General features: G+C 48.0%; 1 protein-coding gene across 2 annotated transcripts in view; it reads left to right on the forward strand.

Moving 5' to 3' along the window:
• Window positions 1-27,405, forward strand: part of LOC138522079 (uncharacterized) — a 92,988-nt gene that overhangs the window by 52,440 nt on the left and 13,143 nt on the right. For both annotated transcript variants that reach the window (XM_069635318.1, XM_069635319.1), the window contains exon 3: window positions 3,510-4,802. In XM_069635318.1, the coding sequence (XP_069491419.1) occupies window positions 3,510-4,802 (1,293 nt within the window). The remainder of the gene's footprint in view (window positions 1-3,509; window positions 4,803-27,405) is intronic.

Here is a 27,405-nt window from a genome sequence, read left to right on the forward strand (position 1 = left end):
TTTTTAGCCTCACAGGTGGGAGCAGGAAGAGGGCCAAGAGAGGCCGGCCAGAGGGTGACCGGAAAGGAGGGAGCCGGAGTGCCAATGAGGAGAATCTCGGTCTTACTGGAATTAAGGCAACAATCATTGGCAGCACACCACTCCTGGATAGCAAACAGTCAGAGATGAGAGACGGAGAAGAGGTGGCCGAAGGGAGCCTGAAAATGAGCTGAGTGTCATCTGCATAGCACTGAAAGTGGGGGCGGAGAACGGCAATGCGGTGGGTAAGGAGTGCCAGATATTTGTTGAACAGCCAGGGAGAGAGGTTAGACCCCTGGGGGGCAGGGACACCACAGGTAGCGATAGAGATAGAGGAGAGGAAGGACCCAAGTTGGACCTAGGAGGGGCGATCATAGAGGAAAGAAGTCAGCCACGCTAGGGCCTGACCAGTTATACCCAGGTTATCACAGAGACGGTTGAGCAGGATGGCATGGTTGACCATGTCAAAGGCAGAAGAGAGATCAAGTAAGATCACTGCTACGGCACAATGCAGAATTGTGTTGGGTAATTCTCTCCTGTGCGGGTTTGGCTTCTGTTTTGTCTTCAGGAAATTACTTCTACGAGCAACACCCCAAGCTTTTAGAAGTTATGGCCCTTGGATTGGAAGACAATGGCCAGAACCTACTGAAGCTATGTTTGGTTTTTGACCAACCTCTCCAGACATGAGTTTATCAGTCCTTTCGGCTCTAAAAGCGACCAATCTTAACTCTTCCTCCCAACAGCACATGTTGCTCGGAGACAAGCTCATCATTTAGTTGACTTTGTACTGCATTTGTCAATCTTGGTACAGAGTAGGAAGTTGTTCCTGGGGTCTTGAAATCCTCTACTGCTACTCCCCTTTTAGAGAAATCATTGCTTTATCCAGGTCTACTACTAAATGATCACCAGTTAGCTGGATTACCTCAGCGAGCAACAATCCTGGAAAAAGTGATTACGTCACAACTGCAAGAGCATGAGGAACATATGAACTCCTGTCCTCCCTCCAGTCATGGCCCCCATCATCTCCAAGAGCATGAGGAAGCATATCAGCTCCTGTCCTCCTTCCAGTCGTGGCCCCCATCATCTCCAAGAGCATGAGGAACCATATGAACTCCTATCCTCCTTCAGGTCGTGGCCCCCATCATCTCCAAGAGCATGAGGAACATATGAACTCCTGTCCTCCCTCCAGTCATGGCCCCCATCATCTCCAAGAGCATGAGGAAGCATATCAACTCCTGTCCTCCCTCCAGTCGTGGCCCCCATCATCTCCAAGAGCATGAGGAACATATGAACTCCTGTCCTCCTTCCAGTCGGGGCGCCCATCATCTCCAAGAGCATGAGGAACGTATGAACTCCTGTCCTCCTTCCAGTCGGGCGCCCATTATCTCCAAGAGCATGAGGAAGCATATCAACTCCTATCCTCCTTCCAGTCGGGGCGCCCATCATCTCCAAGAGCATGAGGAACGTATGAACTCCTGTCCTCCTTCCAGTCGGGCGCCCATCATCTCCAAGAGCATGAGGAACTTATGAACTCCTGTCCTCCTTCCAGTCGGGCGCCCATTATCTCCAAGAGCATGAGGAAGCATATCCATTCCTATCCTCCTTCCAGTCGGGGCGCCCATCATCTCCAAGAGCATGAGGAACCATATGAACTCCTATTCTCCTTCCAGTTGTGGTGCCATCATCTCCAAGAGCATGAGGAACCACATGAACTCCTATCCTCCTTCCAGTCGGGCGCCCTTCACCTCCTGGAACAGGACTGTCCCGCTGCCTGCATGGGATGATGTATTGAATCATGGTGACGAAGGACCTTGCACTGCGTTGCTCATGCTGGGTCTTTCACCAGCCTTTGACACTGGAGACTATATCATCCTTCCATCCAGGTAGTCCAAAGTTGCAGGAATATCTCAGCAGGCTCAGGGCTGGTTTAGCTTCATTCTGAAGGAACGTCCCAACAGGTGAAATTGTGGGTTCTCTATCATATCATTTAGGCCTAAATATTTGCTTAGTGGTCCCTCGTGGTTGTCATCCCCTCCCACGCGGTTTGAACGTCCAAATTCTTCACACATAAAGTGACCACCGTCCCCCTTACTCCCAACATAGGGATTTCAATAGGAGTTTGTCCAAAATGTGCTAATCCTGTAGCAAAGGTTTGTGTGACGCAACTGGAAAAAATGGGCTCTACTTTGGATGAGATGTTTGAAGATCTGGGTGAGAGTAAAGAAAACACCTCTGGAATCAGGACTAGTGCCATACATGTGATAACTGAGGTCATTATAAAAGGTGACAGACCTTGCAAAAGGCCATGGCAAATTGGGATCGCCAGCTCAGTATGATGTCCTGCATGGAGATTCGCCTGGGCAATTCTGCGGTTTCATTGGAATGTTTTGCCCACAGATGCAAATCGCTTCATGTGGAAGGAGTCTGGGGTCTTGAGTCAAAGTGAATCACTTCAGCGCTTGCCCGCGGAACGCAGCACTTTGCCAAACCTTCACTTCAGCCGCGTTCATAGATCTATCCTGGATTTGAAATGATCTCTTTTTTTCTGATCATATTGGCACGACAATTGTGATTGCTTTGTATCAATTCCTTTTTTCAGACTAACTTGATAACCTTTTAATGTTTTTAAGTGTATTTTAAACTTTTTATCTGTATTGATTTTGATATAGGAATTTATGACCATTTTATGGTGGTGTATTCTCTTCTGTATTAGTTATTTGATATTATCATCTGTTTGTGTCTTAAGATTTAAATGTTAAACCATGTGACGCAATAACAAATAAATAAATAAACAAGTGAAACAGTCTCGGCGGTTACTGAGAGCCCGATCTGGGTTCTGATGGCCAGATTGGCGTGATAGTTAAGCCTGCTTTTCAAAAGCTTCGGCTACTGCGCTTTGCTCTGCCTTTGCTCCCTACTGTGGATCGCCCAGCTGTGGTTGGTGCATTAGTCAATGCCACACTGGACTGTGCCAATGCCACCCTAGCCGGCACCCCACAGTGGAAACTCTCTCCCCTTTAGCGTCAGTGGGACTCACCCATCAAGTGTCAGACCTTTTCCCCATTTCCCACCTTCAGAGTCCCTCCATTATTTGCAGCCAAACAGAGGATTTCATGTATAGTATTTTCATCTGTGTTCAAGGAATGGCGGGAACCGGTTCGACCTTATCAGGCACCGCTGCGCCTCACAGTTTGCTGTCTGGTCCTACATCTTCCAATGTATTTAGGCACAGGTGGTGCACTGTCTGGGCCCTGTTCTTGGAACTCTCTTACCCTTAGTTTGAGGAAAATTGATTATCTGATCCCTTTTCGAAAAACTCCTGAAACCCACCGCTTTAAGTATTTCTGTTTGTCTCCCCCTGAATTGATGACTTGATTATAAAATGTGTGCAGTGATGCAGTGTATGCTGCCTGGTTCTTGTGAGATATAAGTCAATCAAATAAAAATCCAATTAAACCATGATACTCATCTTTCTGCCTTTCTTTTGGCAGGCATGACCAACGCAACCACGCAGCCAATGAATGGCACTATGAACACGACCACACCAATGCCTGGCACGACCAACGCAACCACAGCAATGAATAGAACCATGAACACGACAACGCCCATGACTGGTATTAATACAACACCAGTGAACACAACTATGAAAGCTACCACACCAATGACTGGTATTAATGCAACCACGCCAGTGAACACAACTATGAACGCCACCACACCAATGACTGGTATTAATGCAACCACTCCAATGAACGGAACTGTGAACGCCACCACACCAATGACTGGTATTAATGCAACCACTCCAATGAACGGAACTGTAAATGCCACCACACCAATGACTGGTATTAACGCAACCACTCCAATGAACGGAACTGTGAATGCCACCACACCAATGACTGGTATTAACGCAACCACTCCAATGAACGGAACTGTGAATGCCACCACACCAATGACTGGTATTAACGCAACCACTCCAGTGAACGGAACTGTGAACGCCACCACACCAATGACTGGTATTAACGCAACCACTCCAGTGAACAGAACTGTGAATGCCACCACTCCAATGACTGGTATTAACGCAACCACTCCAATGAACGGAACTGTAAATGCCACCACACCAATGACTGGTATTAACGCAACCACTCCAATGAACGGAACTATGAATGTCACCACACCAATGACTGGTATTAACGCAACCACTCCAATGAACGGAACTGCGAATGCCACCACACCAATGACTGGTATTAACGCAACCACTCCAATGAACGGAACTATGAATGTCACCACACCAATAACTGGTATTAACGCAACCACTCCAATGAACGGAACTGTAAATGCCACCACACCAATGACTGGTATTAACGCAACCACTCCAGTGAACGGAACTGTGAATGCCACCACTCCAATGACTGGTATTAACGCAACCACTCCAATGAACGGAACTGTAAATGCCACCACACCAATGACTGGTATTAACGCAACCACTCCAATGAACAGAACTGTGAATGCCACCACTCCAATGACTGGTATTAACGCAACCACTCCAATGAACGGAACTGTAAATGCCACCACACCAATGACTGGTATTAACGCAACCACTCCAATGAACAGAACTGTGAATGCCACCACTCCAATGACTGGTATTAACGCAACCACTCCAATGAACAGAACTGCGAATGCCACCACTCCAATGACTGGTATTAACGCAACCACTCCAATGAACAGAACTGCGAATGCCACCACACCAATTACTGGTAATGGAACCACGCCAATAAACAGAACCACAGGTATGTTGATCTTTCTCCAAAGTCAACAAACAAGCAATAGCTTCCCAGTATACTGCTTAATTCATACTTGTTTTCAATTGTTGTCCAATTTGTACTCGAGTATTATGCACAGTCTAGAGGGCTTGTCGACCCTGAGCGTCGGGGTCCGATTGGCCCCTCAGCCTTTTATTTTTCATTTTTCATTTTTTCAAAAAGCCTTTCATCCATCTTAGGTCGATAAATGAGTACCAACACAGGTTGGGTGATTTTGTATGCATATTTGTTCTATAAAAAAGAGCTTAAAAGTAAGTGCTATACAATAACATATCATTTGGCCTTGGATGTCTTCTTGGATTCACAGTAATTTGAAAATATGGATCTATACACACAGATATTAATGATACATTCCATTCTTGTATGAAATTTATATCACATTAGTGAAATCATAAGTATATTTTTCGCAGTGTACTTAAGAACAATGCCATTTGATGCCACTTCCTGTTTTGTCAAGGGGTGAATGGTCGTGTTTCATCACTTCCCGGCCTGTCACTTTGGGGGTGGTGTCAAATGGCATCACTTCCGGTGATGTCATCAGAGGTCAAGGGTCGTGAGGCGAGGGGTGGGCCACTTTTTTGAGGCGTGGGGTGGGCCACTTTTTGTGGGTGGCCGGGCCTATTTCTTGTCTGAGTCCAACTCTGCTGAGCGTAAGTGATCAGGGCCAATGGCCCATACTGTCTGCGTCCTGGGGGGCGTGGCCTGGCCTCTTTTCCCCTTGCTGCAACCTGCCCCATTACCTGCTGGGGAGGGGATGAGAGCACAGGAGGGGGTGAGATGCTGTTGCTCGTGTGTTTTATTGAGTACAGCGTGCAGCCAAAGAAACGCACTGTAGAGCCAGAGGCAATCTCGTCGGGTACAGGGGACTCCCAGACCCCGGTCAGAGCTCTGTCTGCAGCTCACTTTCCACCATTGGATAAAGGGGTCCGGCCGATGGCTGCGCATCCACTGAGGGCAATGGAGCCTGGGCAGTGGGCACTGGGCAGTAGCTCTTGTCGCTGACTGCAGGGCCATGGTCTTGAGGTGACCATTTGCAAGCGCAGAGTGGAGCTGCACCTCCGATGCAAGAACTCCTTCGCGCATGCATCACTCTGCTATACAGGAAGACCACAGGGGCATCTACAGAACGCCACCCCCTCCCCCCCACTGCTCTAAAGAAATGCACATAATTTCTAGGGATAGTATTATGCTGTGCACATTATGCAGACTGCCCTGGAACTTCCATGTGTCAGACAATAACTGCAAGCAGATGACGGTAAACTAAACAGTTCTGGGGTGCATTTAAGTCTGAAATTAGAGCAAGCAATGGGGTAGTTTGCAGAGATCTCAAGTGGTGACATGTCGGTTATGAAGCAATAAACCAGTCCTGGCTTTTAGGATTACGTCATATTGCATTCTGGTACATGCAGTCCTATATTTATAATATGTACAGGAAAGCAAAATGCCATTCGAGAACACTGTAGTGGCCATGAAGTTGTCATATTAGGTAACGGTTTATTGAGAAGCCACCCTCAACACAGGGATGTCCTTCCTTCCCCACTGAAGGTGTGACGCAACAAACTGTTTAACTGCATATTTTCTTCAGCCCTACTTCTGATGCATATCCTCCCCCTTAGATCCCCTTAGATGAAAGTAATAGCAGTTAGCATGAATATGTCAAACACCACTTTATTCGTGGCACAACACAATCAACTTCTTGCGGCATAAATAAATCACAGAATTCTGCACTTTCTGCAAATTCCAATTCAAGAAATAACTACACTAATCAATAGTGAATGCAATTATCATCTAGTGTTGTGTGATTTTGATTTTCCTGTGGGCTTAAAGGCTAGGAGGATTTAAAAAAAATTGGTACAAATACATATGGAAATGATGATTTCGTCCACACTTTTAGTTTAAAATAAACACAGGGCAATTTAGTGGTTGGTTTTTCAGACGCCTCTTTACTTAGGTCTGTGTTGGGAAGCCAGACAGAAATATGTGAATGATTTGGGGAATTTTGGATTTCAGGCTCCCCTCCACTGAAAGGCCTATGTTAGGGGAAAGTTGGACAAAAATATTGGACTGATTTAAGAACAAAGACACCCCTCTTCCTGAAAGAAGGCGGGGTCAGTAGGACAAAATGGATTACCCAATTACATTATACAGCACACTGGGAAGTGATCTTGGTTCATTTCAAATTTTAACAAAATTCACTACTAGTGTTCTGCCAAATAGGGAATTAATTAAAATAATATTCTTAGTTAAATAGGCTAAGGATCTACACAGTTCCCACCCCCCTTATCCCCCCACGGCCCACTAAAAAAGGGAAAGGATTTAAGGCAAGCAGACTGCCTCTTTTTGGTTTCCCAGGACTCAGTTCTACTTACATAGAAAGCCTATGTTTAAAGTTCAGGAGAGGCAGCTGAATCTCAGGACACTGTGGAAAGATAGGGCAGGGGTCTGGTCACTCCACTCTCAAAGATGGCCTCACGCGCTCCACCATAGGACCCAGTCAGCTTTGAGGCCTTCCTAGAAATACAGAGCCCCACCCAGATACACTCTCAGAAATCTCTTCTGGTGTTTCCTTACAGCTGTCAGATGGTAGGTTTCAGCAGCCCTCTCTGTCTCTCTGTCTGTCCTTTGTTCCTGTGTCTGTGTGCCCCTCCTCCAAGTGCAGTTCCCCTATATAGCAGCGATGACACCCCCAATTTTACAATCTTGGGGAAGTACCTTGCAATAATTCCCGCAACTAGGATTGGACAGTTACCCTTCTCAATCCTCCCAAACCCAGCCTAAAAGTCAGGATTGGTTTAGGGATCTGGAGCAACATATGGCAATTCCCATTTGTAATCGCCATTTGTTCTCATTTCAAATTTTTGGCAAACACAAATTATGTATCACTACTTCATAATTTTACTACCAACTGCCATAACATACATATTTTCTGATTCAGCTAATCATGGGGAATTAGATAAGCTGATCACCATATTCCGTACCATATAGCACAGCCATGTGGCACATTTCAGCTGTTTCCATAATTATTATTATATTCATAGTTATGAATATGTAAGTCATTACCCATATCCCTAATGTTATTCTCCACCTGCTCACCAACTCTAATATTTAGAACATGTTCAGATCAGCCAGAAACACATCTTAGATAGCCATTACAATTCCCTGAGTCGCAGGTGGGTGAATTTTATATCTCCAAAATCGCCTGGAAATTACATAACAAGTGGTACATAGATGAAATCAATCCGCCTTATGCTTGCTTAGAAAAAGGTCTAAATGATAATAGTCCTTTTAAATTAATTGTGAATCTTCATGTGGCCATCCGGCCATTTGTGTTCACTGGGTCAGCCTGTACCCAGAGTTAGTTTTTCAGTCTCTTTGTGTTGGAAACTTGCTCTTTGAAGTTGCTACCCCCATTTTTAATGTTCACACATATTGGTAATGCTCCAGCCAAGGTGGACTTCTCCTGCAGTCAATGCCTTAAGAGCCAGCGGGTCTGCAGAACCCTGAATTTCGACTCCTTTAGCAGGACACTTTATTGCAGTTAGTAATTAGCTGGGGGGGTGTAAAATCTAAACTGGCGATGGTAGATTTCCCTGTGAAGTTTGCCCACAGCCAGCAAAAAGGTTTGTCTTGGGCTGACATTTTTCTGTGATCAGTGATACTTTTTCACAAACTGCTTTTACTTGAACACACTGGTGCAAGCCGCTTTTGTGTCACTGTTTAAAAATTCTGTTTTCCATGTGAAAGGGATCTTCCATTTCTTCTTTTGTGAATTAAAATGCTGCTTTTCCTTTGGTAATGACAGATAGGCCCCTTTTCCACATGGCTCTTCAATTTTACTTGAAAAAGAAACACAGGGCAAGCCGTTTTTGTCTCAGTGTTTAAAATCCTGCTGTTCACATGAAAGGGACTTCTGTTTGGGCCTTTGAATGCACCCCACAATTAAGTGAAAAGATGGATATTGGATTTTCCACCTTGCTAGTTTGGTTTTAGGATTTTCGTCTTCAGCAGTAACTTTGTGCTGCAGCTGAAGAGAAAGCACTTACTTCTGCTATTTAAGTGGGTCCACTATATATAGATTCCAGGGATCTTTGCACATAATGCACGCATACAAGTTCAAACTGGTACAGGGCCACCCCTTTCTTTCATCTTTACACAGCCAATAAAATGAATACCATTTAGATGGGTAACATTAATATGTATTGGTTATAAAGTTGCAAAGCTACTGGTACTCCTTGTGATGCAGTCGGGTTTATAGGTTACTCCAGGTTTTCTTCTGGCTGTAGTGGGTATTCCAGAAAAGAGATTCAGAGACTATGTGAATGGCCGGCTGGAAAGTGAGAGACCCAGAAATACTGAACATTTATAGAGTTGTTCCCCTCAGTACTGCCATTCTAGATACTCCCATGTGGCAGTCTGCACATAAAGGGGTGGGCGGGGGGCTCATACATACTCCTGAGAAGACACACAAATTAGTAGGAAATGGACCATTGGAGTGACAGTTGCATGTGACTAGTCTTCATACTATGTGTGAATGTTTGAGTGACTGCAGCTGTCCTCAAAGACCACCCCAGAGCCTAAGTGTGGAATATCCTCTTCCAAGATGACAAACTGAATCACAAAGTAAAGCCCCTTATAATTAAACTATTTAGTTTATTTCCATAATGTCCAGCTGTAGACATTCAAAAACGATTGGCTTTTTTGTAACATTTTTGTCATATGGCACACAAGAAGTTGCAGGCCTGTGTCAAGCAGTGACTAGAATTATGCTCCCCTGCCACCCTGTTTGTTTTGTTGTGTGTTTTATCTGTTTCTCGGATGACTTTATGTTCTGCTAGAATGCAAGGGGGCATTTTGTTAAATTGTATCTTATAACATTTAAGTTAACAAATGAAAACAGACTTTAAAAGCTCAAACATCGACCTGGTCTGCAAGACCCTGCTGAAGATGTCAGGGCTGTGCAGGTTACAATGGAGGATTGGGGTGGGGCGCTCCCCTACACTGGGGCTTGGAGAGATGGCCAGGCTACACTGGGGGGCTTGGCGAGATTGCCAGGCTACACTGGGGGCTTGGTGAGATGGCCAGGCTACACTGGGGGGCTTGGTGAGATGGCCAGGCTACACTGGGGGGCTTGGAGCGAGGGCCAGGCTACACTGGGGGCCTTGGAGAAATGGCCAGGCTACACTGGGGGGCTTGGTGAGATGGCCAGGCTACACTGGGGGGCTTGGAGAGATGGCCAGGCTACACTGGGGGCTTGGAACGAGGGCCAGGCTACACTCGGGGTTTGGAGAGATGGCCAGGCTACACTGGGGGCTTGGAGAGATGGCCAGGCTACACTGGGGGCTCTGAGAGATGGCCAGGCTACACTGGGGGCTCTGAGAGATGGCCAGGCTACACTGGGGGGCTTGGTGAGACGGCCAGGCTACACTGGGGGGCTTGGCGAGATGGCCAGGCTACACTGGGGGCTTAGAGAGATGGCCAGGCTACACTGGGGGGTTGGAGAGATGGCCAGGCTATGCTGGAGGCTTGGCGAGATGGCCAGGCTACAATGGGGGGCTTGGTGAGATGTCCAGGATACACTGGGGCTTGGAGCGAGGGCCAGGTGACACTGGGGGATTGGAGAGATGACCAGGCTACACTGGGGGCTTGGGGAGATGGTCATGCAAAACTAGGGGCTTGGAGAGATGGGCAGGCTACGCTGGGGGCTTGGCGAGATGGCCAGGCTACACTAGGGGCTTGGAGGGATGGCTAGGCTATGCTGGGGGGCTTGAAGAGATGGCCAGGCTACGGTGGGGGCTTGGCGAGATGGCCAGGCTACGCTGGGGGGCTTGGTGAGATGGCCAGGCCACACTGGGGGGCTTGGCGAGATGGCCAGGCTACACTGGGGGCTTGGCGAGATGGCCAGGCTACACTGGGGGCTTGGCGAGATGGCAAGGCTACACTGGGGGCTTGGAGCAAGGGCCAGGCTACACTGGGGGCTTGGAGAGATGGCCAGGCTACACTGGGGGCTTGGAGAGATGGCCAGGCTACACTGGGGCTGGGAGCGAGGGTCAGGCTACACTGGGGGTTTGGAGAGATGGCCAGGCTACACTGGGGGCTTGGAGAGATGGCCGGGCTACACTGGGGGCTTGGAGAGATGGCCAGGGTACACTGGGGGCTTGGAGAGATGGCCAGGCTACACTGGGGGTTTGGAGAGATGGCCAGGCTACACTGGGAGTTTGGAGAGATGGCCAGGCTACACTGGGGCTTGGAGCGAGGGCCAGGCTACACTGGGGGCTTGGAGAGATGGCCAGGCTACACTGAGGGCTTGGAGAGATGGCCAGGCTACACTGGGGGGTTGGAGAGATGGCCAGGTTACACTAGGGCTTGGAGCAAGAGCCAGGCTACACTGGGGCTTTGGAGAGATGGCCAGACTACACTGGGGGTTTGGAGAGATGGCCAGGCTACACTGGGGGCTTGGAGAGATGGCCAGGCTACACTGGGGGCTTGGAGTGAGGGCCAGGCTATACTGGGGGTTTGGAGAGATGGCCAGGCTACACTGGGGGTTTTGAGAGATGGCCAGGCTACACTGGAGGTTTGGAGAGATGGCCAGGCTACACTGGGGGCTTGGAGAGATGGCCAGGCTACACTGGGGGCTTGGAGTGAGGGCCAGGCTACACTGGGTGTTTGGAGAGATGGCCAGGCTACACTGGGGGTTTGGAGAGATGGCCAGGCTACACTGGGGGTTTGGAGAGATGGCCAGGCTACACTGGGGCTTGGAGAGATGGCCAGGCTACACTGGGGGCTTGGAGAGATGGCCAGGCTACACTGGGGGCTTGGAGAGATGGCCAGTTTTGATCACATGGTATTGCGTTATCAGACTGGATCCCAGTCAGTGGTGTATGTCCAGAGAGCGACAATAGAGGGTTTGGAGAGATGGCCAGGCTACACTGGGGCTTGGAGAGATGGCCAGGCTACACTGGGGGCTTGGAGAGATGGCCAGGCTACACTGGGGGCTTGGAGAGATGGCCAGTTTTGATCACATGGTATTGCGTTATCAGACTGGATCCTAGTCAGTGGTGTATGTCCAGAGAGCGACAATAGATCCGTTTGGGATCAGAGAATGGATCACTGGTTACTGTTGCGCAGTACATTGAGCGCATGTGAGATCCTCGTTCCGGGCCGCGCATGCGCGTTGTTAATAAAGGAGATCCCGGACGGCAGTTGAAGATCCTATTTGCCTTCAGATCACCTCAGCATAGAAAGTGTCCCTGCCTTTCCCCCACTGAAGGCTAACTGGTTATTTATTTATTCATTAATGTGCATTCAGCTAACAAAGGCTTCACATACAGCAATAAAACATGCAAGTTGAAAAAGGAAATAATCAATGAATGTTAAACCAGCCCCCCTATTACAACAACACAGCGGAAAGGGGCTGTTAATAAAATATGCCATCGGACAGCTGCTTGAGAATATACAAACACAGTTCATAACAATTCATCATGTGAAATATTAGATTAACATCATCACCCTTTGATATGGTATGATATGATATGATTGTTTATTTATATAGCGCCTATACACAATGTGTTTCAAAGCGCTTGAAGGCAAGAGAGGGAACAAGGGAAAATACAATGACATTCTTACAGGCCATGAACAGTAAGGATGTGAAATTAACTATCGTACTCGGCCTGACGACATTTCAGATAGTGCAAGAGCTAAGACATAGATAAGGAAGGGAGGGGGAGAGTGGGAAGGAAATGGAAACAGACAGGCGACTACCGTACTAGGCCTGACGACATTTCTGGTAGAGCCGGAGAAAAACAAAAGGTGAGGGAGAGGGGTGCAGAAAGGGAGGGGAGGAACAAAATAAGCGACTATCATACTAGGCCTGACGACATTTCAGATAGTGCTGGGGAGGTGGTGGAAACAGATGAGGTTGCTATCATATTAGGTCCAGGGACAATTCTGATAGAGTAAGTGCATAGAAGAAAGTAAGGGGAGGAGATAGGAAAAGGGAGAAGGGAAAGGAGAAGAGAAAAGAGAGTAAGCAGTCAAAAAGAGTGGATAAACCAGAGTGGAGAGCGAATAAAATTGCAAAAGTCAGTAGTAACACATAATGTTGCAAGCCAGGATACAAGATGAAGATGGGAACAGAATGATTCAGGGCCACCATGAGTACAAGATGCAAAGGAAGTCCAGCATGAGAGTTAAGAAAGAGTGACGCACCGTGAATGAAGTTCATAAAAGTCAAATCCAGCATTGGCCACAAGACAGTGATGGTGAAGGAAAGCACCAGGTGGGTGGGGCTTGCTAAGTGGTGAAAAAGAGCAGCAGACAGGAAGGTACCAGGTGGGCGGGGCTTAGGCCAGGTGACCTAGATCCACTTGCACCTGCTCCCCATCTGCAAAGGAAAAGAAGCTGGAGGGCTCCTTAAGTAGGGAAACAGAGCGGCAAGCAGGAAGGCACCAGGTGGGTGTGGCTTGCTAAGTGGTGAAAAAGAGCGGCAGGCAGGACGCCCCAGGTGGGCGGGGCTTGCTAAGTGGTGAAAAGAGCGGGAAGCAGGAAGGTACCAGGTGGGCGGGGCTTAGGCCAGGTGACCTAGATCCACTTGCACCTGCTCCCCATCTGCAAAGGAAAAGAAGCTGGAGGGCTCCTTAAGTAGGGAAACAGAGCGGCAAGCAGGAAGGCACCAGGTGGGTGTGGCTTGCTAAGTGGTGAAAAAGAGCGGCAGGCAGGACGCCCCAGGTGGGCGGGGCTTGCTAAGTGGTGAAAAAGAGCGGCAGGCAGGAAGGCACCAGGTGGGCGGGGCTTGCTAAGTGGTGAAAAAGAAGGATTTCCCCACAATTTTAGATTCTATTAAAGACAAGGAGGCGATTATTATACATTACAATCTTTACTCTGAAACCACAGCAACAAAGAAAAAAATATAATACTCGCCTCCTTGTCTTTAATAGAATCTAAACCCCCATCTCACGTTAGTGGGGAGGATTAGTCATTCTATGGCAAGACAGGAGGCTCATATTATGCAGGTTCAAAGCCCTTGCATCCCTTTAGTACAACATGATCAATACAATAGAGACAATCTCATAAAATAATATCAAAATAATAGGAAAGAAAATGTTTTAAATGCTTTCATCAAATCAATCAGCTGACCGCAAGAGAATTGCCCAAGACTAGGCTGCCAGAATAACTGTTTTATAAGGCATAGACAAATCCACTGCAAGAAAAAACAACAGGAAGATGTGCGAATTCCAGCTTTCCTTACAGGCCACCAAAACCATCTGGCTAAAAGAGGGGGAAAACATTGAACAAAGTTTTCCTATACTAATAGGTTAGGAAAAAACCCATCTGAAATAAACGCCTCTGTTGTCCAATCAAACATTTCAATCATTTAAAACGCTGAAATTCATACCCTGTTTGGGAACCTATACAGCAAATCAAAGAAAATAAGCACCTAGCTCTCCTGGAGATAAAGAAAAGTACCCCATAGGGGTGAAAGTTTTGTAGGTTCCATCCCATGCGTTAAAGGAAAATATCGTATTAGAAACAGGGCACGTCACATAACTACACTGGGAACCAAGAGGGAAAGACAAATCTTCATAAAAGGTAAAATGGGAGTAAAAAGTCATTTTATTAATTTGTAATAGGACGACCCATCCTGAGCGGAGCAGAAAAGCAATAGACTTAACCCACAATTGTCTTCAGACATATGTGTATACTAAGGAGGGATGTCTTCTGGAGGCAGAAGCAGAATGGAAGAGAGGGGCCCCACCTGAGAAGCTAAACCTGTCAAACCGCCAACACAGAGACCTTCAGACCTCCCGAACTCTTAAAGAAGGATTCTGCTACCATGACAAGAAGCAGATATTTACAAACCCTGACCCTTAAGAGGCCAAACTTGGCAAGGAGAAAAATGTATCTTACAACCAATCGATACCATTATAGTGATATGTAAACCCCTTTGTAGATATGCCCGGTCCTTGAACCTTGTTCCCTCCTCCCTGGTTGATAAATCCCCTAGAGGATCAAAAAACTAACCGAAGGAGGACTCCTAAATTCCAAAGTCTTAGCCAGACTCTGAACTGCAAAGAACTGATCACTAAACAATCAAACTGAAGTTGCACACCAGAAGAGGTCTAACCTCTATTTCAGCCCATTTGAAGATCCTTAAAGCTCACAGCACCCTGAGCTGGCACCTTATTGCAAAAACAAACTCTTGTGGAAAAACCCAAAGGTCCACCTGCCATGCAGGTGACTAGGAGAATCAAGTCATTAACTAAATATATATCACAGCCCTCTGGGAATCGCACTGGCAGACACCTTCTGATAGTTAATGTAGAGACGCTGGAACGCATCGTGATAGAGGGTCGTAATAACTTGGATGGGAGATTAGTATAACTCCCAGACCCTTCTATCCCACCAAGGGATATTGAGCCTTCCCAAAGGGGGAGAACCCTCCCCCACTTATCCAAGGGAAAACCTTGCAACCCAGAAGAAGGCTACCCTGAGCATCATATTAAAGCCCCACTTTACACCCTTAAGAGAAATAAATACACTCTTGCACTTCTAACCAATCCCCTGACCGTGGACGGGCTCTACTTAACTTATTGAAATACCAGGAATTAGCGCAAAGGAAAGTAACTGACGGGAGGGAAAAGCTCAGTGCGAGTCTGCACTGGTCACGAGCCAGAACTCCTGTAAAAAGGAAAACAGAAACCATCGGGTCTTACTCCAAGATGTGTATATCATGATGCAATCTCCCCCTGGGATGACAAGAATGGGAATGAGAGGGAAAAGAACTCTGGGATAATTATCAATGCCCCATAAATAAAAGGTTGTGAAAGAAATCTGGGACCACTGTCCCCTCAAACCCTGAGGTCCGAGTCTCTGTATTCATGTGAGGCTGACTGGCCATTAAGGGAATCAGGGGAAGGAAAAAATTAAGCACATAGTCCATAGCAAAACAGAACTTATACAGCACTACGACCCTCAGGTATATAAGTGGTGCTTATCACTACTACGAACGGTGTGTGGTGTGAGGTGTTCACTTATCGATCTCAGCAGGATAAAAGAGTGATTTAGACCTTTCCAAATGAGGAACCTGTATCAGTAGGGTCAGCATGGAAGTGAAAACCAGCATCTATTCGCTGCACTGTAGAAAAAATATATATGTCTATATATATATAACGAAAGAGGTTAAGCAACGCTCTTGAGGGTATAGAAGCCTGCTTGAACTCCTCGAGCAGAGGAGAAATAGCAACACACTGTTAGACAGTTAGCTGAACCACAGGCCAGTCTTTGGGAGGAAAACCATGGGGCAGGTGCCATAAAGCTATTATTTGGCAACTCGTCTATCTGATAACATCAAGTGTTTCCAAACACCTCCTCCAAGTAGAACATGGTTGCTCAACTTGCCATGCAACAAAACTGAACAATTACCCTCGAGCTGACCCTGACTCCACCAATAGTCCAATAGAATAATGAATGTCCAAAGGGACAAATAGTAAGGGAAACACGCCACCCACTAAAGAGAGCCTCAAGCCCTGCATACCTCAGTAGAGGCATAACGCATCATCTTTTCTTCCTCATGTTGAGAGAAAATACTGCAGCTTAACCAGCACCGGTATTGGGTTGAGCAATTGATATCGGGGAAAGTAAAACCTAAGGAAAGGACTGAGTTGCCCTGAAACCAACTAAGGTAAAGGGCAACAGAATTTTAACTAAAAGACGAAGGTTAACACCAATGGCTAGAAAGGAAGGTACCACCCCCACATGGGTCTGTTTTACAACAACCTCCACACACTCTTTTTTTTAAAGTACTTAATAAATAAATAATATAAAATATATAAAATATATATAAAATATCCAAAGAAGAGGGGTTACGCCTTCACAGGGGTCCGAACCCCCAGCCCTTATATAAGCTGATACTTACTGAGCTATCCGGGCTACTGACAATTCTGAAAACGCAAATGTGTTCCAGTCATCACTTAAACATATTGTTTAGCAAAAGCGTACACTGAGCAAGTGCACCTCAACTGCTCACCCCAGCAGGGTGTGGCAACCAATAGTACACGAGGGAGCACCTTGCAGTAGAAACCAGGCAAAGCCTGAAACCGAGCAGGTTATGGCACGCTTACAAGAACAATCAATGACGTCAGCCATATGCAGCACCTATACAAAGCTGCCAACCTTAAGGGAGGAATACACTGAGCAAGTGCACCTCCAACTGCTCGCCTGAGCAGGGCATGATAATCAGCAGTACACAAGGGGGTAACCTCGCCTTAGAACTCAGGCAGAACCTGAAACCGAGCAGGTTATGGCACACACCAATTAATGTAATCACCAAAGTTGCCGACTTTAAGGGAGGAAAACACTGAGCAAGTGTACCTCAAACTGCTCACCCTAGCAGGGTGTGGAACCAGCAGTATACGAGGGGTCACCTCGCAGAAACACAGGCAACCTTGCCACCGAGCAGGTGGCTGCACCTTTACAGAGAGAATAATGACATCTGCCACCAACAGCACCCAAACAAAGAAACTGTCAAGTTTAAGGGAGGAATACCTTGAGCAAGTGTACCTTAATCTGCTCACCCCAGTAGGATGTAGGAACCAGCAGCACACGAGGGGTTAACCTCGCAATAGAATTCAGGCAGAACCTGAAACCGAACAGGGTATGGCACCTACAGTGAAGGCAAATCACCTAACTTAATAAATAAGTAAATAACCACAACAGCCGCTTGGCAGCGTATGAGGCTCTGCAGTAGGCGAACTAGTGTTAATACAAGTTGAAAATATCAATATAAACACAAAATAAAATATCAAATTTTAAATATATATATAAATACATATAAACATTCATGTAAATACATATATACATACACATCCACATGTGTATACTGCCAAAGGCGGGCAGCGAACCCAGGCCCCTCTGCCTGGTAAACCTGCAACCTTCTCCTTGAGCTATATCTCTTGTGTGCCAAAACAGAAGCCTACCCGACACCAATCTATATATAGCCTGTATGCACCTAATTTCATACGCGAGCAGCGTATAAATAGAAAGACACACACACGCGACGCGTGTGAAGTGAATGACACTGCAGGCGCTGCAGTCTTTACAGCCGTGACGCGCGTCTGTAAGAAGCTGAGCTTCTTAACAGACCGCGCGTGTCACCCTTGTGGGAAATGCGCGCTGGTTCCTGCAGCCGCTAAAAGAAAACAAACTTCCCCCGAGGGAAAAAAGAATTTCACGCGTTCCCAACCACCTTTGGGAAAATGCGCGCTGGCTGCAGGGACTGAGGCAGCCGTTAAAAATAACAAACTTCCCTGGAGGGAAAAGGAATTTCACGCGTCGCCGCCGCCTGATTTTATGACGCAGGCGAAGTGTAACTATAGTGAACACAGCGAGAACGCCGCCCCGGGCAGGAAGAAAAAACAACAAACACTGCAGAAGCGGAACGCTCACAGCGGAGCGCCGCTACAAAGTATCAATGTGACCTGGAGGTCAGCGTTCCAACGCGAACACGGCACTCAGCCAATTACCAATAGAACATGAAAATACATGACCCTTTTTCCAGCACAGTGTAATAAATCACCAAACTCTTCAATATAACATAAAATAAAATAACACTCAAAACTCCATAATTCAACACTAAGGCAAGAACTAGGAGTGACTTAGCTGTGGATTTTAGCAGCAAAGAAAGAGGAATTGGGATTAGAGTAATGGACTTATATAAGGAAGGGTCCCTGCTCATTGGTCTCCTGCAGGGCACGACCTGTCCTCCATGATGGATTGGGGAGCTGCCTTTCATTGACATTGAACTCTATTTAGTTCTGTTCTTTTCAACTTTTTTATTTGTAAAAGTTTTTTTCTTTGCTGCTGTGGTTTCAGAGTAAAGATTGTAATGCATAATATGAGCCTCCTGTCTTGTCATAGAATCACATGTTCAAGGTCACAGGAGACATCGTACGCCATTAAGTATTTGAGCCTTAGAGCATCGAGACCCTCACAATGGCAGATGTGATGTGTTCAGCCGTTTCCATGGGAAACAGTCCCACATTATCTACACCGTCTGTTGCCACTATTTCCAATGTATCAGACATATTAAACTGGAATAGTAGGTATTGTCTTATTGCTGTATGATTTGGAAACACAGAAATATATTTGGGTGATCCAGGACGGCTCAACCACTGTTGAATAAACATGTCTCGGGAGGATAGCTCAGGGGCAACGTGCTCGCCTTGGAAGCAAGACAACGCAGAGCAGCACAGGTTCAATCCCTGGGTCCGCGCTTAGAAACCTCTGGGTATGAATAACCTATCATATCATATCATATCATGCCGGTGTTGACCTTAGCTGCCAATTGTACCATATCCCTTTCTTTGCCTGTCTCATGAAGAGACGCTTAGTTCCAGCAGAGGTGTAGCCTATCCAAGCACGGGCGCTCTCCTTGGCCCACTTGGAATGAGCAGATCTAATGTCTCCTAGAGCACAAAGCACAGGACTATTATCCATGTCGCCAGAGGCTCTCATTAGTGCGGCAAGGGTTGCAGCGTGGTCTAAGGTACATAGCTTGGCATATAACATGGCGCCCTTATAGTCCATGATATCACCTATGCACACCAAGCTACGTTCTCATAGTAAGTACTTCCAGGAAAGAGATTCCGGCATTCTGAATAGAATTTATAAAATGTTCCCTTCAAATCTGTTCAACTCGGGTTTAAGCTTTCCGCTCCCCCCCCCCAGATCTCGGGCACCGTATAACAGACACGGAATATAGCATCAATATAGTTCTCAGCGAGCACCCGCCTTGGTTACCAATAACATGACTTAGCGCCGTCGTGATTTTCGTGCATTTACTTTTGGTTTCGACCCATTGTTTTTTCCAGGACAATTTCTGGTCAATTACGACCCCCAGATATCTATAGCAGTAACTCTTTGTGTGGCCCCCTGGAGAGAAAGATGGTGGGGTGCCTGCATAGTATAGATAGGTGGGCTCCAGGGGAAGTGGGGTTCCAGGGGAAGTGGGGGGGGAAGTGGGGCCCCAGGGGAAGTGTGGCTCCTGGGCGTCACAGGAAGTGGGGGTCCAGGGGAAGTGGGGGTTCAGGGGAAGTGGGGTCCCAGGGAAAGTGGGGGTCAAGGGGAATTTGGGCTTGAGGGGAAGTGGAGCACCAGGACTTCATGGGAAGTGAGGGGTCCAGGAGAAGTGGGATTTCAGGGCTCCAGAGGAAGTGGGGGTCCAGGGGAAGTGGGGGTTCTGGGGAAGTGGGGTCCCAGGGGAAGTGGGGCCCTAGGGGAAGTGTGGCTCCTGGACTTCACAGGAAGTGTGGGTCCAGGAGAAGTGGGGCCCCAGGGAAAGTGGGGGTCAAGAGTAATTTGGGCTTGAGGGGAAGTGGGGCTCCAGGACTTCATGGGAAGTGGGGGTCCAGGAGAAGTGGGGTTTCATGGCTCCAGAGGAAGTGGGGGGTCCAGGGGAAGTGGGGTCCCAGGGAAAGTGGGGGTCAAGGGGAATTTGGGCTTGAGGGGAAGTGGGGCACCAGGACTTCATGGGAAGTGGGGGTCCAGGAGAAGTGGGATTTCAGGGCTCCAGAGGAAGTGGGGGTCCAGGGGAAGTGGGGGTTCAGGGGAAGTGGGGTGCCAGGGGAAGTGGGGCCGCAGGGGAAGTGTGGCTCCTGGACTTCACAGGAAGTGTGGGTCCAGGAGAAGTGGGGCCCCAGGGAAAGTGGGGGTCAACGGTAATTTGGGCTTGAGGGGAAGTGGGGCTCCAGGACTTCATGGGAAGTGGGGGTCCAGGAGAAGTGGGGCTTCATGGCTCCAGAGGAAGTGGGGGGTCCAGGGCAAGTGGGCTACCAGGGGAAGTGGGGCCCCAGGGGAAGTGGAAGTACAGGGGAATTTGGCCTTGAGGGGCTTCAGGGCCCCAGGGGAAGTGGGAGCGAAGTGGGGCTCAAGGACTTCATGGGAAGTGGGGGTCCAGGAGAAGTGGGGTTTCAGGGCTCCAGAGGAAGTGGGAGTGCAGGGGAAGTGGGGTCCCAGGGGAAGTGGGGCCCCAGGGGAATTTGGCCTTCAGGGGAAGAGGGGCTTCAGGGCTCCAGGGGAGGTGGGGAGATGTGGGGCTCCAGGGGTAATGGGGCTCGAGGGGAAGTGGGGCCTCAGGGGAAGTGGGACTCCAGGGAGGAAAGTGTCTCGGAAGCTGGGGAGGCTCCTCTTGCCTTCCGATCGGTGCCCCAGAAGCAATACTCTGAGTGCCAGTAACAGCCTTCAGGCCTGTTCACTCATTGTCCAAACTCTTCACGCCACCCTGGTAACCCTGAAACGTGCCTGGTGACCTCGCCTGTCTCATGCACCTCTTGACATGTCTCTGCATGACCCCATCCATGGCGCCACCCCTTCAGCGTCAACAAAATAAACACTGCCCCAAATGTTGTCACAAATAGAATTTCTCTTAGTCAGCAAAAATGAGGAACTGATGAAACGGGCGCATAGGACAGATGGGAAAAGGTGAGGCAGATGGGTTCCTGCCAGAAAGCGCAAAGGCGGGCGATGGATGGATCGATGGATGGATCGATGGATCGATGGATGAACTGACGGGGGAAGGAGGGCCGATGGATGAATGGAGGAAGGAGGGCTGATGGACAGACGAATCGATAGATGGACAGACGGGTGGGTGAATGGACAGATGGAGGAAGGAGAGACGATGGATACATGGAGGAAGGAGGGACGACTGACAGACGGATGGATAGATGGACTACCGGACAGAAGGGTGGACACATGGAGGACAGATGGAAGAATAGACAGATAGGCTAAAGAGGGCTTATATTCGGGTGGATGGATGAAGGGATGGGTGAATGATATGATATGATATGGCATTTATAACGCACCTATATACAAGTGTTTCAAGGCACGACGAGGCAAGGGAGGGGGGACAGAGGGAAGACAAAGACAATGATCTTACTAGGCCAGGTGTCATTCAGATCGCACAAGGGGAAGGAGGAGAGGGCAAGTGCAGGGTGTAGAGGGAGGGGGCTGTGCAATACATAGGACCAACAGTAAAGAAGAAATAAAATAAATGAAACAATAGGTAAAAGTGCGGCCAGCTGGTGGCAAGTGCATGAGTAAGTGCAGACATCAAGTGTCAAGAGCAGGTGGGGACTGTAGGGATACAGAAACAGCCCCCAGGTGCAGGGGTTGCCCAGGAGGCAGTGCAGGTGTGCAGCTGGCGGGGGAGGGGGGCCTGGGTCCGAGATCAGAGGGTGGCCAGGTGACCAGTGCAATTTCAGTCAGGAGTTCAGCAGGGGAGAGGAGGAGAGAAAGCAGAAGCAAAGAGTAAGGTCTTGAGGTTCTTCCGGAACCAGAGATGGTTCTCCTCAAGTTTCAGGGAGGCAGGGAGGCTGTTCCAGAGGGAGACCCCAACTGAAGAAAGAGATCTACCACCAACTCGTTGCCTGGAGAAGCGGCTGACCCTGACGGAGTTGGAGGCGGATGAGCAAAGAGCTTGAGAGGGAAGATATTTAGGAAGAGAGGGTTGAAGGTATTGAGGTCTCAGGCCCCAGAAGGCCTTGTGGACAATGCAGAGGGTTTTCTAACTTAATCCTTGCAGCCACTGGGAACCAGTACAGAGATTTCAGTCTTGGAGAGATACGAGGTCTGTGCTTGAAGCTAAGGACAAGTCTCACAGTCCTGTTCTAGATGAGTTGCAGAGGGCGGAGAGTAGAGGCAGGCAGATAAAAAAAGAGGCTGTTGCAGTAGTCAAGCCTAGAGAGAACCAGATCTCTGGAGACAGTGAGCTTCTGGGGGAAGGAGAGGAAAGGAAGAAAACCTCTGAGGAGGTGCAGCTGGTAGTGTGACTTCTTAGAGAGGTCGGAGATGTGAGGAGAGAAGGAAAGTGTGGAGTTGAAGATGGCCCCAAGTTTTTTAGCCTCACAGGTGGAAGAAGGAAGAGGGCCAAGAGAGGCCGGCCAGAGAAGGACAGGAAAGGAGGGAGCAGGTGTGCTGATGAGGAGAATCTCAGTCTTACTGGCATTAAGGCAGAGATTGTTGGCAGCACACCACTCCTGGATAGTGGATAGACAGTCAGAGATGAGAGAAGGAGAAGAGGTGGCAGAAGGGAGCCTGAAAATGAGCTAAGTGTCGTCCGCATGACACTGAAAGTTGGGGCAGAGAGAGGCAATGCGTTGGGCAAGAAGTGCCAGGTATTGGTCGAACAGCCAGGGAGAAAGTTTGTTCCCCTGGTGAACACCACAGGTGGACATAGAGATAGAGGAGAGGAAGGACCCAAGGTGAAGGGATGGATGGATGAAGGGATGGGTGGATTAAGGGATGAATGGATGGATGCATGAATGGATGGATGACTGCATGGGTGGGTTAAGGGATGGAATGATGGCTGCATGGAGGGATGGCTGCATTGATAGATGGATGGATGCATGGATGGATAAAGGGATGGATGTATGGCTGCATGGATGGATGGATGGATGGATGGATGGATGGATGGATGGATGGATGGATGGATGGATGGATGGATGGATGGATGGATGATGGGATGGTACATTAAGGAATGAATGGATGGATGCATGTATGGATGAAGGGATGGGTGGATGAAGGGATGGATGGATGGCTGCATTGATAGATGGATGGATGCATGGATGGATAAAGGGATGGATTGTTTGGCTGCGTGGAGGGATGGATGGATGATGGGATGGGTACATTAAGGAATGAATGGATGGATGCATGTATGGATGAAGGGATGGGTGGATGAAGGGATGGATGGGTGGCTACATTGATAGATGGATGGATGCGTGGATGATTAAAGGGATGGATGGATGGATGGATGGATGGATGGATGGATGGATGGATGGATGGATGGATGGGGAAGTCTGGAGATTTCCCATGGTGGACTGTCCTACAGGGGGCGTGGTGGAGTGGTGTACAGGGAATATGGGAGATTTCCCATGGTGTACTGGCAAACAGGGAAGGCTGGAGATTTCCCATGGTGGACTGGCCTACAGGGAAGGCTGGAGATTTCCTATGGTGGACTGGCATACAGGGACCGCTGGAGATTTCCCATGGTGGACTGGCCTGCAGGGAATGTGGTGGACTGGCGTACAGGGAATGCTGGAGATTTCCCAAGGTGGACTGGCGTACAGGGAATGCTGGAGATTTCCCATGGTGGACTGGCCTATGGTGGACTGGCCTATGGTGGACTGGCATACAGGGACCGCTGGAGATTTCCCGAGGTTCTCTGCATCATGAGCCTCTTTTTTAGACATCTCTGATTTTGTGTACAGTGCTGTATCCAGCACACACACTTAAGTTGCTATTTTCGCTTGCACGGTGTAAAATGGGGACACTCCTGGGCCTCTCTTGGTTCCCAGTCCACTCCTTAACTTATGGGGAAATTGAAGGTGAGAGTTGATTCACGGAAAAATGTCATGACTTTATTATGCATAGTCGCCAAAATATGTAGCTATGACGATGAAAAGACATCTTCCAACATTCAGCAAGAGGACGTCGTGTTTATAAAGGGAGTTCCCAGAAACATCAGAGCAGGTGTTTGCAGGTGGATTGGCCGCCCTGGGAGTGGAGCAGCCACTCAGCACAGTGGATAGAGCCCAGTCACTAAGACAACATTCCCAGAAATGACCTAATGTCTTTGGGAACTTCCGGGTGCGCCTGATCCGACCAAGTGACGCGGCTCCGCTTCCCTAAACTGGCAGAATAAGATCCAGTTTGAAATTGCTGATGTGTGCAGAAATAAGCAGAAGTTTGGTGAAGGTGAAGACCCCCGACATGAAACCAATGGTCATTCCATGAAACTGGCAAAGATGTGATCCAATGGCTCTGCCAGGGTTAGCGTTGACTCTGGCACGGCGATCCCCCCACTTCCCCCGGCTCACCCTCTAGACAGGCGTAGATCGTAAACTTTCTGGACAAAATACATAGTTGGAGACATAAAATGTCACTCATTTCTGAGCTTTAATTTTCAAAAGTACATTTAACTTTCTGTTCATCAACATTAGCGACTTTTGTCCTCATTGAAATTCAAACATCCAGAGTTTGGTATTTTTTGTTAATAATTTCATCGTTGCTCAGCCCCTTTCTGGGTCACTATCTCTTCCTCGGGAGCTGTTAAGTAAAACTAAAGAATAGGGCTACATTTAAATGTCACTCTATCAACAGTATAAAACTCCAAGAAACAGGAATAGTCACCCCCACCGATATCCAGTGGAAAAAAACGATTGACGGTCTAATGTGCTACACATGGAGTTGCTGGGAGCCCTCCTAGCCACACACAGCATCCCCATCCACCAATACGCCGATGACACACAGCTAAACCTCAAGATCGACTCCATCAAGGACATCCATAGGCTCAAAACCTGCCCCTTGTTGGATGTCCAGTGCACACTTGAAGCTCAAACCCTCCAAGACCAAATTCCTACTCCTCGCCAAGGACAAGGAACACCCAGACATACAGACCTGGCTACCAACCATGAACCTTGAGGGCTTCACACCCGAGCTCACCTCCGGCGCCAGGTCCCTCGGATTCTGCATCGACAAACACCTCTCCTTCAAGACACACATAAGTAAGAAAACTCAGCCAGCTTTCGATCCACCATTCAAGCGCTGGTCCTATCCCACCTGGATGGGGGCAATAGCTTCCTCGAAGGCCTCCTGTCATTCTCCCTTGTGCCCCATAGAAGTGTCCTACATGCAGCCCCATGCCTCAGAAAGGGGCTACGCAGATACGACCACATCACTTCCGGCCCTCATTGACCTTCACTGGCTCCCACTGCACACACAAATCACCTTCAAGTCTTGCTGCAGCATCTATAAGGCAGTCGCCATAAAGTCACCCAGCTACCTCGCTGAGAAACTCAGCATCTCTGGCAGACAGCCCAACACCAAAAGCCAGGACAGTGCAGACTTCAAATCCGCCTCTGCAAAAAGGAAAGGTCCAGAAAATAAGCCTTCTCTGCCTACACTCCAAGACTATGGAACCTCCTCCCTGTCGGCATCAGACTCGTCCCAGCGCTCCTACAATTCAGAAAAGAAGACAAGACCCACCTCTTCAAGGAATCTCTCTGCCTCAACACCAAGGCTATCACGTCGCCCCTAGCACCACCTGACTCCCTAGATGCTGCTCGCCCCTCTCCTCTCGGCCACCCTTGTAGAAACACTTGTGTATTGGCGCGTTATAAATGCCATATCATATCATATCACCCGGTACAGCTCTACCTCTCCTCTTCCCCCTTTGTATCCCACCCCTGCTGTATATCTGTACTGTTGTATACCTCTGAAAAGCACCCCGTTATGTATCTGTATTGTTGTATACCTATGTAAAGCGTGGTTATGTATCTATACTGTTGTATACGTCTGTAAAGCGTGGTTATGTATCTGTGTTGTTGTAGACCTCTGTAAAGCGTGGTTATGTATCTGTGTTGTTGTATACCTCTGTAAAGCACCCTGTTATGTATCTGTGTTGTTGTATACCTCTGTAAAGCGTGGTTATGTATCTGTGTTGTTGTATACGTCTGTAAAGCACCCTGTTATGTATCTGTATTGTTGTATACCTCTGTAAAGCGTGGTTATGTATCTGTGTTGTTGTATACCTCTGTAAAGCGTGGTTATGTATCTGTGTTGTTGTATACGTCTGTAAAGCGGGGTTATGTATCTGTATTGTTGTATACGTCTGTAAAGCGTGGTTATGTATCTGTATTGTTGTATACCTCTGTAAAGCGTGGTTATGTATCTGTATTGTTGTATACGTCTGTAAAGCGTGGTTATGTATCTGTGTTGTTGTATACCTCTGTAAAGCGTGGTTATGTATCTGTGTTGTTGTATACGTCTGTAAAGCGTGGTTGTGTATCTGTATTGTTGTATACCTCTGTAAAGCGTGGTTATGTATCTGTGTTGTTGTATACCTCTGTAAAGCACTCCGTTATGTATCTGTGTTGTTGTATACCTCTGTAAAGCACTCCGTTATGTATCTGTGTTGTTGTATACCTCTGTAAAGCGCTCCGTTGCTTCTCGAAGCTAGGCCGTGCTCAATAAATACTGTAATAGTAAATACTAATGTGCGTGAATGCCGGCAACCTCTGCAAGTAATGACGGGCACCAGGAATCCAGCGTGAGGAAACATCCGGAACCTGCAAGCACACACTCACAATAAACATAGAAGAAAGACTGGTCTAATGTATCATTGCTGCATGTGGCAGTGCTGCTGCTCACGTCATATTCCTTCTTTGAATTTCAATGTCGCTGCCTCGCCCTGCCCCTCAGTTGTCCCCATGCGCAAAGGAGTGAGGGTCCGGAGTAGGGGATGGAGGACCCCCATACATCTCTGGTCAGTCTCTGGAGCCTGATTGAGGTGGCCTGAGATGAATGCAATGAACATGTCCTCTTGTGCCCACCATCTTCGTGTAGTGTTTTCTACTCCCGGTGCCGTACAGTGGCGCCACCCTGTGACCGTGGGCTAATTTTACCGTCGCTGCTCAGCCCTGGCCTACGCACCTGGTGAAGCTCTACTGCTTCATGCTACATTTGGGGGCCATACCCCATGTTACTTCCTCTAAATTGCCATTTGTTAAGGAACACTATCCCG

Source organism: Ambystoma mexicanum, chromosome 13 (assembly GCF_040938575.1).
Source record: "Ambystoma mexicanum isolate Mex_15411 chromosome 13, UKY_AmexF1_1, whole genome shotgun sequence".
Lineage (NCBI taxonomy): Eukaryota > Metazoa > Chordata > Amphibia > Caudata > Ambystomatidae > Ambystoma > Ambystoma mexicanum.